The 13550-nt window shown below is 42.8% G+C and overlaps 1 protein-coding gene and 3 long non-coding RNA genes across 6 annotated transcripts; all 4 read left to right on the plus strand.

Moving 5' to 3' along the window:
• The first annotated feature begins 9 nt into the window (after nt 1-9).
• Nucleotides 10-2100, plus strand: LOC121594443. 2 transcript variants are annotated; one of them, XR_006004973.1, is made up of 4 exons: nt 10-194; nt 263-570; nt 635-1938; nt 2000-2100. XR_006004973.1 is itself a non-coding variant. In XM_041917690.1 (3 exons), the coding sequence occupies exons 1-3, from the start codon at nt 34-36 to the stop codon at nt 979-981; spliced, it is 816 nt and encodes a 271-aa protein (XP_041773624.1). In that variant the 5' UTR covers nt 10-33; the 3' UTR covers nt 982-2100. The 2 variants fall into 2 exon arrangements, 1 of the variants encoding a protein (XP_041773624.1); XM_041917690.1 differs by having other exon boundaries at nt 635-2100.
• A 7124-nt stretch (nt 2101-9224) lies between these two features.
• LOC121593882 lies at nt 9225-9970 on the plus strand. The gene is made up of 3 exons (XR_006004860.1): nt 9225-9597; nt 9705-9795; nt 9861-9970. It is a non-coding gene; the product is annotated as an uncharacterized LOC121593882 (long non-coding RNA).
• Nucleotides 9971-10005: 35 nt separating this feature from the next.
• LOC121593883 lies at nt 10006-12214 on the plus strand. 2 transcript variants are annotated; one of them, XR_006004862.1, is made up of 6 exons: nt 10006-10737; nt 10799-10944; nt 11097-11202; nt 11310-11506; nt 11606-11676; nt 11760-12214. It is a non-coding gene; the product is annotated as an uncharacterized LOC121593883 (long non-coding RNA). The 2 variants fall into 2 exon arrangements; XR_006004861.1 differs by having other exon boundaries at nt 11334-11506.
• Nucleotides 12215-12631: 417 nt separating this feature from the next.
• On the plus strand, nt 12632-13232 carry LOC121593881. Its single transcript, XR_006004859.1, has 3 exons — nt 12632-12827; nt 12935-13022; nt 13088-13232. It is a non-coding gene; the product is annotated as an uncharacterized LOC121593881 (long non-coding RNA).
• Nucleotides 13233-13550: the final 318 nt, after the last annotated feature.

The raw sequence follows: 13550 nt of genomic DNA on the forward strand, positions 1-13550 counted from the left end.
ATTAAGAGTCAACTCCCCCGTTCGGTGGTCAATATGCTACTGGCAATCCTACGGAAGAAGATAGATGCCACTCTTCCAAAAGATAGTCGGACTTTGGTGCAAACACCTCCCCGTGCTGCTGGAAGCATTTATAAAATTGGGGAAGGTGTCTTTTGGTACGGAGGATTATCGCCAGTCCTGACCAAGTATTTTAAGTAAGTATATTATGATTTGAATTATGTTTCAGATGCTACAAAAAAATCCTTCATATTGTTATTTATAGAGATATCGAACCCCGAGACGATCCTTTCAAGCTAGACGTATCGGTCGACGAGCTACCGCTACATAAAGGTGGGCCGACCCAGGTCTGGCCTATTCTGGTGAAAGCGGTAGACTTGCCTAAGCTTCCACTCATGATGGTGGCCGCATATAGTGTCCATACAAAGCCGGCAAGCGTGGAAGAATTTTTGTGGCCGCTAGTAAATGATTTTAATATCATTCAGCGAGGAGGCTTGATCATCGGCGATAAAACGTTGCATTTTCGGGTACGCAATTTTATCGCTGATAAACCGGCTCGAGCGTTCATTTTAGGTAACGAAAAAAATAACATTATCGTAAACCTTTTAGCTAAATACAATATATATTTTATTTTCAGCAACGACGAACCACATCGGACACGACAGCTGTTTCAAGTGCACTTGCCATGGCGAGTGGTGTGATGAGCGAAAAAAAAATATTTTTGATTCCGTAGATGCTCCCCTTCGTACGGACGAAGGGTTTCGTGGTAGAGTCATATTGAACCATCATCAGGAGTGGCATACACCTTTAGAAGAATTAGAAAAGTTTGATTTAGTCAATAACGTTTCCACGTTGGAGCGTGCACATCAGTGTGACGAGAGATGTACACGTTTTATGCAACAGAGATTTATGTTCGGTAAATTTCCCCGCTACAAAAAGTGGACACCTCTTCAAATAGAAACTGTGTCTAAATTTTTATTGTAGACAAAGCTTCTTACTGAGATCCACCTATCATTTCGGCCTCTTTTGGAAAGCTACCGAGTGGCGTAACTATCTACATTATGCATAAGTTGTGGTTCTGAAGGACCTGGTTGATCCAATCGCCCATGGTCACTTCCTTTTCTACTTTAGTGCTGTGACAATTTTTTCGACAATATTTCACCAGCACTTGTGGCTCCGTGCTCGAGACTATCTTCGCATGTTTGTGAAGAATTTTGGCCAGATTTACGGTCGAACATATTTAACAAGCAACATCCTCCTTCTCGTTCACATGTATAAAGATCTTGAGAAATTTGGTGCGCTCGACGATTTTTCGGCCTACGCAACAGATTTTTTTGCAAAATTTTTCACACGGGGTCCCCGAGTGGGCAAGACATGTGTGGAGCAAATTGCAGCCAGGTCAAGCGAACTAAGAACCTTGATCTGGTTGCTACTCTGCTAGCTCCACAATATCCATTGTTGAAGGCAAATGGTTTCGGTCTACATGTGCCCGCCGATTTTGTCTTGCTGCCAAAATTTCAAGATCAATGGTTTTTGACCAAGGACAATGGCATAGTAAAATTTTTGAGTGCGAAAATATCAAGCTCGCACGATATCACCGTAGTTGGGATCCGGTTTTTATCCATGGCCGCGCTTTACGAGATCTCAGCAGAAGGCGGTGTTATTGCTTCTGCTGAGATCCACGTTTACCAAACGATGAAAAACGCGCTGGCTGTAGTGGTGGAGGTTCTATGGACTGCAATCAGATGCAAAATGATTGCAGTGAAACAACCCACTCGTCCTCTTAATCTTCCTCCCATTGATCCTTCACCAAACTCAACAACTCCTTCCGCCATAGCCTTTTTTCCTCTTCTCCATACCTTTATTCCTGATTAATTTCCTCCCTTCAATAGAAAAAATTGACTCCTCGACACCCTCGAAGACGACGTGTGGTTGCACATGGTAAGTAAAAAATTCATGAAATTGCATTAAGTAGTTGGTCTAATTTTTCCTCTGGTTATAGGTAAACTTCCACCGAAACTCCTGATAATCGTGCCCATCCATCTGTGATATGGACGGGAAGGTGGACAAAGCTAACATTGGGGGGGGGGGGGGGGAAACGACCTTTTTAACAGCACTATGGGCAATGCTAGGACATGTTTGCCGTGATGGGCACTGCGTATCAGGCCACCTCCAGACGAGCTGCCTTTTCCCCGTGGTTCATGGAACAAAGCGGGATGGGGTTTTGTGTGTGTGTTTTTTTTTTTGGCACAATCAAATATAAATTGTCATTCTGTCCCCAACCACGAAGCGAATCAGACGTGATCGATACGCGCTCTAAGTGGATGGATTTTTTGCCGGACAACAAGCCACTGACCTCGACCATACGCACTGCAAAGGAATACGTGCGAGAACGATCGGAAAGCGATCTGTGCTTAGTGTATAGTGCGTACAGTGTGTAGTGCGTAGAGTTGTGTGCAGCGCGTGTATACGCGCTGCGTGTGTACTGTAGTGTAGGTTTGTGAGTGTAGAGCGCATTCGTCGGACAGGTGCGTAGCGCTCGTTCGTCGTGTACTCTCGCTCTCGTGTGTCTACTTGTGGTAAGTGATCCTCTCTTGTTTACCTATCCTTTCTCGTCACACAGTTGGGTTTTTTTTTCTCTCGCTCCGACTCTCTCATGGAGGCGGAGCCGATGGATGAATCGGAGGAGGGCTTTACTACAGTGAAGCGAAAAAGTTCTGATCCAGGACAGAATGCGAAAAAAAGGCTAGTAACGAGCCCTTACCTTCAACGTCCCGTGATCAATTCATGGGTCAATCGATGAAAGGGAATCCCAGATTCCGAGCGTATCCCGCATCTTATAACGGGATACATGATGTATTTTTCATGCCGAAAAATAAACAGCTCGATGTAAGAGCAATTACGGCATCAGTTTATAAAAAATACCCAGGTGTCTTAGACATTATTCGCCCGCGTCCAAACAAGCTGCGGGTCACCGTAAAAGACCGGATGCAAGCCAATGCTATTGCGGCCGATCCGTCCTATACGGAGGATTACCGGGTATATATTCCCGGTGGATTGGTGGAAGTCGTCAGTGTCATTGATGACTTAGATTACCCCTTAGAGGACATCCTAAAGTACGGACAAGGGGCTTTTCTACACCAATCCTCCCCTCGGGTAAAGGTCCTTGAAGTTAAAAAACTTTACGCTTCAAGTGCGGTCGATGGAAAGAAGGTGTTCCGTGAGACTTCCTCACTCCGGATCACCTTCGAGGGTACAGTCCTGCCAAACACGCTGTACATTGAAGGGCTCAGAGTGCCCATCCGTCGACCATTTGTGCAAAAAATAGCATGCTGCACAAAATGTAGCCAGATTGGACATTCAGAGCCTTACTGCACAAACTCCGTGAAGTGTGGCAAATGCAAGGGATCGCATTCAACATCCGAATGCAAGGCCGAAACCCAGAAATGCATTCACTGCAAGCAGGAATGGCACGAAATGTCGTTGTGTTCTGTTTACCGAAAAAAAACAATCGGAACACAAACGGGCCGTCTTGCAGAATACAAGAGGATCGTACGCCGATGTTTTGAAGTCCACCTCAAATGTGAATCCGTTCGATAACCTTTCCCTATTGGAGGGTAAGAACCGTTGCCCAATCTGGCACCATTAAATGGAGTTAAAAGATTGTATACAACACGGGTACCAAACAAAAAGACGATAAAAAAAATTGTTAAAGCTTCACCCAAAAAGGCACCTCGACGTCACGACAACGCGACCCCACGCCAAACCCCCCCGTGACGCTCGCACCCATCCACGTTCCCGTAACCCTTCCAATCCCAGCAATCTGGCGTTCCCTAGCGAACCCAGATCTTTCTCCAGGCCATCCCTCCCAAGCCTGACAGAGATTTTACACTCTCTCCTTGACTCCCTCCACCTCCGGAACCCCTTACCGGATTGATTCCCCTGGCATTTCCTTTCCTAAGAGGAATGGTCAAGCAGTGGTTATCAAAATGGCCTTGTCTTAGTATGATGGTCCGTTTGGATGATTAATGCCTCCAATGACCACTATACTACAGTGGAACTGCAGAAGTTTTTTAGGTAAAATTGACTCTTTTAAAGTACTTATAGGGCAACACAATTGTAACGCATTTGCCCTAAGTGTAACTTGGCTCTCACCCGATAAAAATATTACCTTCCCGGGATATAATATTATTCGTCCAGATCGACATGATTCAGCTAGTGATAGGCGTGGTGGGGGAGTGTTAATTGGTATTCGAAGCAGTCACAGCTTCTACAGAATACCCCTCCCCACACCCGAGGGAATCGAATACGTCGCTATACAGACAAAACTAGGAGATCTTGACGTTTCTATTGCTTTAATTTATATCCCACCGGGAGCCAATCTGGACCCAAAGAAGATCAACAAGGATCTTGAAACCCTAGTAACGGTACTACCAAAACCGTTTTTCATCCTGGGCGACTTTAACGTTCATGGATCAGATTGGGGTTGTACGCATGACGATAATCGTGCACCAATCATTAGGGATATTTGCGACACACACAGTTTGACAATTCTAAACTCTGGTGAAGCAACTAGGGTGCCCTCACCTATGGCACGACCCAGCGCAATAGACCTAACTCTTTGTTCGTCGTCTTTAGGGCTGGATTATATGTGGAAGGTAATCCAAGACCCGCTTGGCAGCGACCATCTGCCAATAAAGATCTCGATTATCAAGAGGAGTCGCACAGTCCATCAAGTCCCGTAAATTGTGACTTAACGAGGAACATCGACTGGACGAAATACGGCGACCAAATGACCGCTTTGCTAATCCGCGTAGAACCCAGTTTCTCCGTAAATGAGGAGTATGCAAATCTCGTTATGGCGATAAACGAGTGCGCCCTCGGTGCCCAAACGAGGCCGCCCCCCCCAGGCAAGGATTTTTAAAAGACCACCCACTCCTTGGTGGGACACGGATTGTAAAGCGGCATTCTCAGCGAAGCAGAAGGCTTTTGCCAGGTATAGAGACACCGGTTCCATGGATCTATACATTCATTATAGAGGCCTGGAGCGTATGTGCAAAAACTTGCTTAAAGCAAAAAAAAGGTCATACTGGCCGAGGTATGTCAAAAACCTCAAGCCTTCCACTTCGCTAACGGAGCTTCAGAGCACGGCGAAAAGGATGCGCAACAACAAAGCAACAAACGAGAGCGAAAGGGTTTCTGGGGCATGGCTAGAGCCATTTGCACAAAAAGTCTGCCCTGATTTCGCTCAAGCACCACCATTTCAACAGAGTGCTCATGGGAGTGATCCGCAAATGGATTTTCCGTTCTCAATGGTTGAGCTATCGCTTGCTCTGTACTCCAGCAACAATTCGTCTCCAGGACTGGCTCAGATTCGGAACAAATTGCTCCATAATCTGCCAGATCTGGCGAGAAAACGGCTGTTGAGATTATTCAACACTATGTTGGAGCTTAACACCGTCCCGTTGGAGTGGAGAGAAGTGAAAGTAGTCATCCTTTTGAAACCTGGTTAACCTGCATCAGAATACAACTCATATCGACCGATAGCAATTTTATCTTGCCTGCGAAAATTATTTAAGAAAATGATTCTTTTTAGACCGGACAATTGGCTTGAATCCAAAGGCTTCTTGTCAAGTACCCAATTTGGCTTTCGCAAAGGCAAGGGTATCAACGTCTGCTTGGCGCTGCTTGTGTCCGAAATCGAGATGGCTCATTCTCGTAAAGAAATGATGGCATCTGTATTTCTTGACATCAAGGGGGCTTTTGACTCAGTATCAGTCAATGTTCTGTGTCAAAAGTTAGAATCTGCGGGCTTAACCCCAAGACTGAATAACGTCTTATTCAACCTCCTTTCGGAAAAGGCAATGAATTTCGACAATGGCTTCATGAAAATTCGGAGAGTCAGCTTTTATGGACTACCACAAGGGTCCTGTTTGAGCCCCTTGTTGTACAATTTTTATGTCAACGATATAGATACTTGCCTTGCACCTGGCTGTAGCCTTAGGCAATTGGCGGACGACGGTGTTGTATCAGTCGCCAGCAACAACATCGCCGACCTTCAAAGTCCTTTGCAAACCACACTAAACAATTTAGAAGTGTGGGCCACAAGCCTAGGTATCGAGTTTTCTCCAGAGAAAACGGAAATGCTGATATTCTCTTTCTTTTACAACACTGAGAGTAATAGACGCTTGAATTTGGTTGACCCAAAGGTCGATATCTTTTTATATGGTAAAAAGATATCCATTGCCAAATCTTTTCGATACCTAGGGGTTTGGTTTGATAGCAAAATTGTATGGAAGTCACATATTGACTATCTGGTACAGAAGTGTACAAGAAGAATCAATTTTCTCAGAACGATTACCGGACTCTGGTGGGGTGCACACCCAAAGACGTCCTTAACCTATATAAGACTACGATACTGTCCGTCTTGGAGTATGGTTGCATATGCTTCCACTGGGCAGCCAAGTCGCATTTAATCCGACTTGAGAGGATTCAGTATCGCTGTCTCGAAGTGATGTCCGGAGTGATGCCGCTAAAGCTACATTTTGAGCTACTATCGCTTCGCCTTTTCGTCCGCTCTACAGTATCAAATCCCTTGATAATCGAGAACTTTGAAACACTGCAAGAGATAGGTTCTAAATGCAAAATCATGAAGGTCTATCATGATTTTGTTTCCTTACAGGTGCACCCTAGTACTTCTCAAAGTATAACTAGTGCCAGCTTACCAGAGTCCTGCACTTCCATTTTAAGTGTAGATACCTCATTGAAGGAGGAAATTAAAGGTATCCCCGATAACCTTCGCCGGATGACAATTCCCAGCAAATTTGTGGAGAAACATGGCCATGCTAACAGTAACCATTTTTATACTGACGGATCCTCATCAGAGCAGGGCATTGGATTTGGTGTATACAACACGTGCTCCGAAGCATTCTTTAAATTACGCCAACCATGCTCAGTATATGTAGCGGAGCTCGCCGCAATCTTTTATGCCTTATTATTGATAAGTGCATGCCCTGCGGATCAATATGTAATTTTTTCAGACAGCCTAAGTGCTATGAAAGCAGTAAAATCCGTAAAGGCTGTTAAGAGCCCAGACCACTTTGTGAAAGAAATTGTAAAGTTTGAAAAGTCGTTTCGCATATCTCTAGTATGGTTGCCTGCTCATTGTGGTATACCAGGAAATGAACAGGCAGACCATTTGGCCAAAAGGGGAGCTGCAGAAGGGTCTTTCTTTGATAGGCCTATCCTTCCTCATGAGTTCTTGCAGGCCCCACAGGCGTTTTGCATGGCACGTTGGCAAAATCTGTGGGACTCGGATGAACTCGGAAGGTTTCTGTATACAATCACTCCTCGTGTAAGCTTGAAGCCTTGGTTCCATAACACCCCTGGAGATCGTGCGTTCATTCGAATGATGTCTAGACTTAGGTCTAATCATTTCGCATTGGGTGCACATCTCCAGCGTATAGGACTGGTCGACTCCAAGGTATGTGGCTGCGGGCTTGGATTCCACGACATGGATCATTTTTTGTGGTCCTGCGTGGAATACGAGTCTGCTCGACCTGCCTTGCTGGACGCGGTCGAAAAACTGGGAAAATGTACTGATATTCCGATTCGGGATATATTAGCGGCTTCGGACTGGGAATCCCTAAAGGCCATATTCGATTTGTGTAGAGAGAACGGCTTAACTGTGTGACTTTCCTTAAGCAAAATGTCTGTGAACCAACCAACATTGTTGGCAACAGCAATCTTGCATCCTATGTTATTTCCTCTTGTTTGTCTATGTGTTACATGTTGTACATCGCTTGTATGTTTGTGATGGATGAATGTATGCATGAATGTAAGAATGAATGAGTGCAATGTGTATGGCTGAGTAATCGGCATTGACGGCAGACAGAAGATCCTTGCTCGAACAATGTTCTTGCAAGGATTTACTAGATAACTGGAACGATACAGACCCCCGCCATGTCACTCGGACCACTGAAGGAAAGGACTACAACGATACAGACCCTCGCGATGTCATTTGAGCCACTAAATGGGAATATACTCGGACCGCTTCTGATGGATGGATCCGACGAAATGCCTGGAATCCACACGATACAGACCCCCGCAATGCCATTTGGAACACTGAACTGGAATAGACAACCTCGAAACCCGAATGATGTAGACCTTTGCCACACTTATAGGACCGCAAAATCATGGACTGGATTGATTAAAACCAAACCGTCCGAGTACACCCGGGATAAGGTGCCCTTCCATGGCTCAGAGAAGGAAATGTCTCCCTGCCAATATGGATTGTAGCGCCATGAATTACATTTGTATTTTCTACTCTTAAGCAATACGGCCTTTTTGGACCGTTACTCCTGAATAAAAAAAAATATATATATATATAAATTGTGCTTTTTTCTGTTGGCGTGTTGTATGAAAAGCAGGCATGGTGCATGCGGCTGACGTGGCACCTAGTTTTTATTTTCCTTTTTTTTAAATATCTTGAATTTTTTATAGGTTTGTTTAAGTTTAGTTTAAATTTTATTTTCTTTAGGTTGAGTAAGTAGGTTTAAGATGTGATTTTACGTTTACGTTTAAGCTTACTTAGAACTTTTTAGTAGTAGTGGTAGTCTTAACGATACTATTGTAGTGTGAATTTAGATTTGATTGATTGAATTATTTGTATACCTCTAGTACCATAGTTGGTTACCAGTGTAAAGGATTTTTTGCTTCTATTTGGCGGAACGATCAGCACGTTCCTTTTATTGTATATGGCATAACTACGGCTTACGAGGCTTATAAAGTACCACGCAGCCTGATAGTCATTTTGGACCTACGAGTAGGTCAGTCCATACGGGGCTTGAACCATAGAATGATGTATTGTAAAATATTGCCAGAGAATTCGTTTTGCTATTTAATTCAGCACCATGTTTTTTTGATAAACATACCTTCCCGCTTGGCAAAGAGTAACTCATTTTAATCCCTCTCGCCACCCCTGGCCTTAGTTTTGAAGGAATCATGCGACACACTCGCACTCCACTACCCCATCCCATGGAAAAACGCTCCCACCATCGAGGTGTTGACCAAAATTTCGCTGTGTGCATGAGACACACACTCGCACTCCTCCAGCCCTCCACAGCTGAATGCACCCACCGTTGCGAAGATGGGAGAATTTTTGCTCTGAGCGTGAGACCCTGAAGCGCAAGAGATGACACTATGTGTAAAGACGATCATAATTCGATATGGTCAAAAAGCGTCGATTATCGTTTCATTTATCTGGTAATGATGTTTTCACTTCATCAAAATTTTAAACATTAACAACTAGGCTGATTACAATTGTTAAAATGTAAATCAGAATAAATTAAATTCATTTGAAGTAAAATAAATTCCATTATACTCTATTTCGACCATATGATCAACACTTGTACATAGTGCCATTTACTTTGTATTCTTCACTCTCGCGCTGTGTTGTGATCGTTCGAAACTCCTTTTGGAAGGATCGGTGCCGGAAGATGCAGCGAAAATTATGAAAAGATAATAGAAAAGTGGTTAAGTTAATCGTGAAAGAAGTCAACGCAGGCGTAAATGCAGTTTGTTTTGTTACATGATCTACGGGTAAGTGCATGCATAAGAAGAAGAATCTTCCAAATGATGTTTGTGTTCTAACAATCGTACTGCTTTCAATGTTTGTTTCATCTTCTATTATTTTCCATCACACGTAGCTATTTCATCACCAAAGCTCCTGATAACAGATCAAAGCAGATGGATAGGGCATACAGAGTCGCCGTTTAATTTAAAATATCTTCGTGATCGGTAAGTTTTAAATAATACTAGTTTTGTTTACCATTCTAATGCTCAATATATCTTTCATTCCTCAGGCAAACGCATCAAACAGCAAGTGTTTCTCTTCCAACAGCACGCACCATCGGTGGATCAAGCAGCTAACGATTTGATCGCCAGTACGCGCCATCAAGAATTGATATTTTGCCAAACAGTACTATGAATAAAAAACTGCACACTTACTGTAGGAATTTCCTGGAATTTTTTGGTCGGCCTACGCTCGCGGGAATGGTGGGTCCGTTGATGAGAAGGAAAGAAAGGGTGGGAGCGAGGATTAACCAAAAACGCGGCATTGAGAATGAGGGGAAGTGCGCTCAGCACTCACGCTGGGTCACTCAGGATGCTTGAAATAAAATGTTAACAAGCATCGATTTCAAGCATGCATGTCGCGCGACATTTTGCCAAGCGGGTTTCCACGTCATCTAAATCCGTTCATTTTTGCTTTACCATGACAAAGCACCATAGTTCAGTCAAAGTAAGGTTGTAACCTGACTCAATTGGTATAACATATATTACATAAAATATAAAATAATACACACAAAACTTAGGAATTCTCTTGCGTAGATCAAACTAGAGAGCATTTAGTTCTGTAAAGTTGATTACTACACACGGATGGTTGATGATAAAGCTTTTCATAGGAAGCATATGTTGTGCAATTTGAGCACAAAATATAACCAATTGCATTTCATATAATGTGCATATAACTTAAATGGCTTATTGCCCTGAGGCCAGGATATGTAACATGACAAAGCCTCAGTTATATTACAATGTACCCAAAATCAACTTTTGCGTTAAACCGTGTTAATCGACATTACAATAGTTAAAATAGCAATATCGATTATAAAAACTTTTTTGAGCATCACATCCGCGAAAGACGATGTTAGCAAACAGGCAAAGCAAACACTTCACAAAAAGGTAAGTTAGTTGGTAAGATATGATTTTTACCATTTCTAACGTTGTTATTTGAAATTGACAGAACACAAAATGCACAGGCACAATGCTACCGTCAGACACACTAGACGGTTTACATAAATTCAACGATAAGATGGCATACTATATGGTGGAACCACACAAGCAGGACTTCCGCTTCGTTAAAAATTTGTGTCACGCGAACTCATCAAGGTAAGAATACTTTATATATATATATTGGATTAAGACACTGCATTAGTGTACCATTCTATGGTAATCGTTTTAGTACAGTGTTGCTATTGGGTATAAAGTCATTTAACGTTAACATATTTTTACATTATTTTTTATTTGCATGTGTAAACCAGAACCGGACGAAAGCAATTATGTTGCAAAGACAAAAAGAGGAAGGCGAAGAAACACAACATTGAATAACGTACATCACAAAGGTTGACCTAAGGAAAAAGAATGGTGGTATGTATTTATTTATTCTTATTACTTCGCTTACGAACAACGCGCTTTCGTATATTCTTGCATGCGAGACGGCTCTTTGCATTCCATACTTTTGATTTCAAAAACAGTTTTGCTTTTTTCCAACGTTACAGTTACTTCAGAAGTTCTACCAATGACCATTAGAAGGCGATGCACGTGTTTGTACTGGCCCATTGGGATCTTGGCACTACTTTTACCTCCGCCCAGCCAGCTGCACTTACATAAGAAAGTGGCACTAAATAGTTTGATTACTGCATCGTTTATTCGATTTTCTGGAGTAACAGAAGTAGGGAATTGGATATTCTTTTAGCAGTAGCAATAAAATTACTTTTATCGCTCAACAATCGTTCAAAATTGTCTAACGCTTCTTTGTTTTCAATTTCAGCCGGTCTTGGCGGGTCATCGACAGTCTCTTTCGAAGAACAACTAGCACTACTAGCAGAGCAATATGAGCAGGTAAAGGAATTATTTTTAACATTATTGTGGATAACAGCTTTCGTTAGCTTAAACAAATGCATGTTTTGTTCTTTTAACTGTAGCGATTGATGCAATCCTTTCCACTGCCGAGCGGTTCCTTTCCAATGCTTATTGTACAGAGAGACCATCGAAAAAGGCCAACGAAGGAGGTTCATCGACGTCAACGTTGCCAAATGTCTCCGTAGGATGGTTTTCCACAGCTCGCTCGACAATTTTATCTTTCACAATTGCCGGAGATGGTTCACAGACGTCAACGCAGGATAATGATGATGTGCTGTCGTTTATCGCCGCAGATTGATTTGAAACACCGTCAAAAAGGGCCAACACAGGTGGTTCATACACAACATTACTGGACACTCGTTGTAAGATACGATTTTCCACTGCACATTGCGATGTTTCACCGCCAAAAAAGGCCAAGGGGGGCGGCTCAGTAACGCCACTGCCCGCTTGGCAAAGAGTAACTCATTTTGAAGCCTCTCGCTACCCCTGGCCTTAGTTTTAAAGGAATCATGCGACACACTCGCACTCCACTACCCCATCCCATGGAAAAATGCTCCCACCATCGAGGTGTTGACCAAAATTTCGCTGTGTGCATGAGAAACACACTCGCACTCCTCCAGCCCTCCATAGCCGATCGCTCCCACCGTTGCGAAGATGGGAGAATTTTTGCTCTGAGCGTGAGACCCTGAAGCGCAAGAGATGACACTATGTGTAAAGACGATCATAATTCGATATGGTCAAAATGCGTCGATTGTCGTTTCATTTATCTGGTAATGATGTTTTCACTTCATCATAATTTTAAACGGTCACAACTAGGCTGATAACAATTGTTGAAATGTAAATCAGAATAAATTGAATTCATTTGAAGTAAAATAAATTCCATAATACTTTATTTTGACCATATGATCAACACTTGTACATAGTGCCATTTACTTTGTATTCTTCACTCTCGCGCTGTGTTGTGATCGTTCGAAACTCATTGCCAGAACGAATGCAAATTTCATTTTGGAAGGATCGGTGTCGGAAGATGCAGTGAAAATTATGAAATGATAATAGAAAAGTGATTAAGTAAATCGTGAAAGATGTCAACGCAGGCGTAAATGCAGTTTGTTTTGTTACATGATCTATGGGTAAGTGCATGCATAAGAAGAAGAATCTTCCTAATGATGTTTGTGTTCTATCAATCGTATTACTTTTAATGTTTGTTTATTCTTCTATTATTTTCCATCACACCTAGCTATTTCATTACCAAAGCTGATAACAGATCAAAGCAGATGGATAGGGCATACAGAGTCGCCGTTTAACTTTAAATATCTTCGTGATCGGTAAGTTTTAAATAGTAGTAGTTTTGTTCACCATTCTAATGCTCGATTTATCTTTCATTCCTCAGGCAAACGCATCAAACAGCATGTTTTTTTTCAACAGCACGCACCATCGGTGGAGCAAGCAGCTAACGTTTTGTTCGCCCAGCACGCACCATCAAGTATTGAAATGTTTTCAAATAGCTTTGTGAATAAAAAACTGCACACTTACTGTCGGAATTTCCTGGAATTTTTTGGTCGGGCTACGCTCGCGGGAATGGTGTGTCCGTTGAGGAGAAAGAAAGAAAGGGTGAGAGTGAGGATTAACCAAAAACGCGGCATTGAGAATGAGGGGAGGTGTGCTCAGTGCGCACGTTGGGACACTCACGATGCTTGAAATAAAATGTTAACAAGCATCGATTTCAAGCATGCATGTCGCGCAACATTTTGCCAAGCGGGTGGACACCTTCGCCTGCTGATTTTTCGATGAAGCATCCAATGTATGGAAATGCGCGGAGGAGGGTGAATTGTTAGTCACCGTTTAAACTTTGC

This window comes from Anopheles merus, chromosome 2L (assembly GCF_017562075.2).
Source record: "Anopheles merus strain MAF chromosome 2L, AmerM5.1, whole genome shotgun sequence".
Taxonomy (NCBI): Eukaryota; Metazoa; Arthropoda; class Insecta; order Diptera; family Culicidae; genus Anopheles; species Anopheles merus.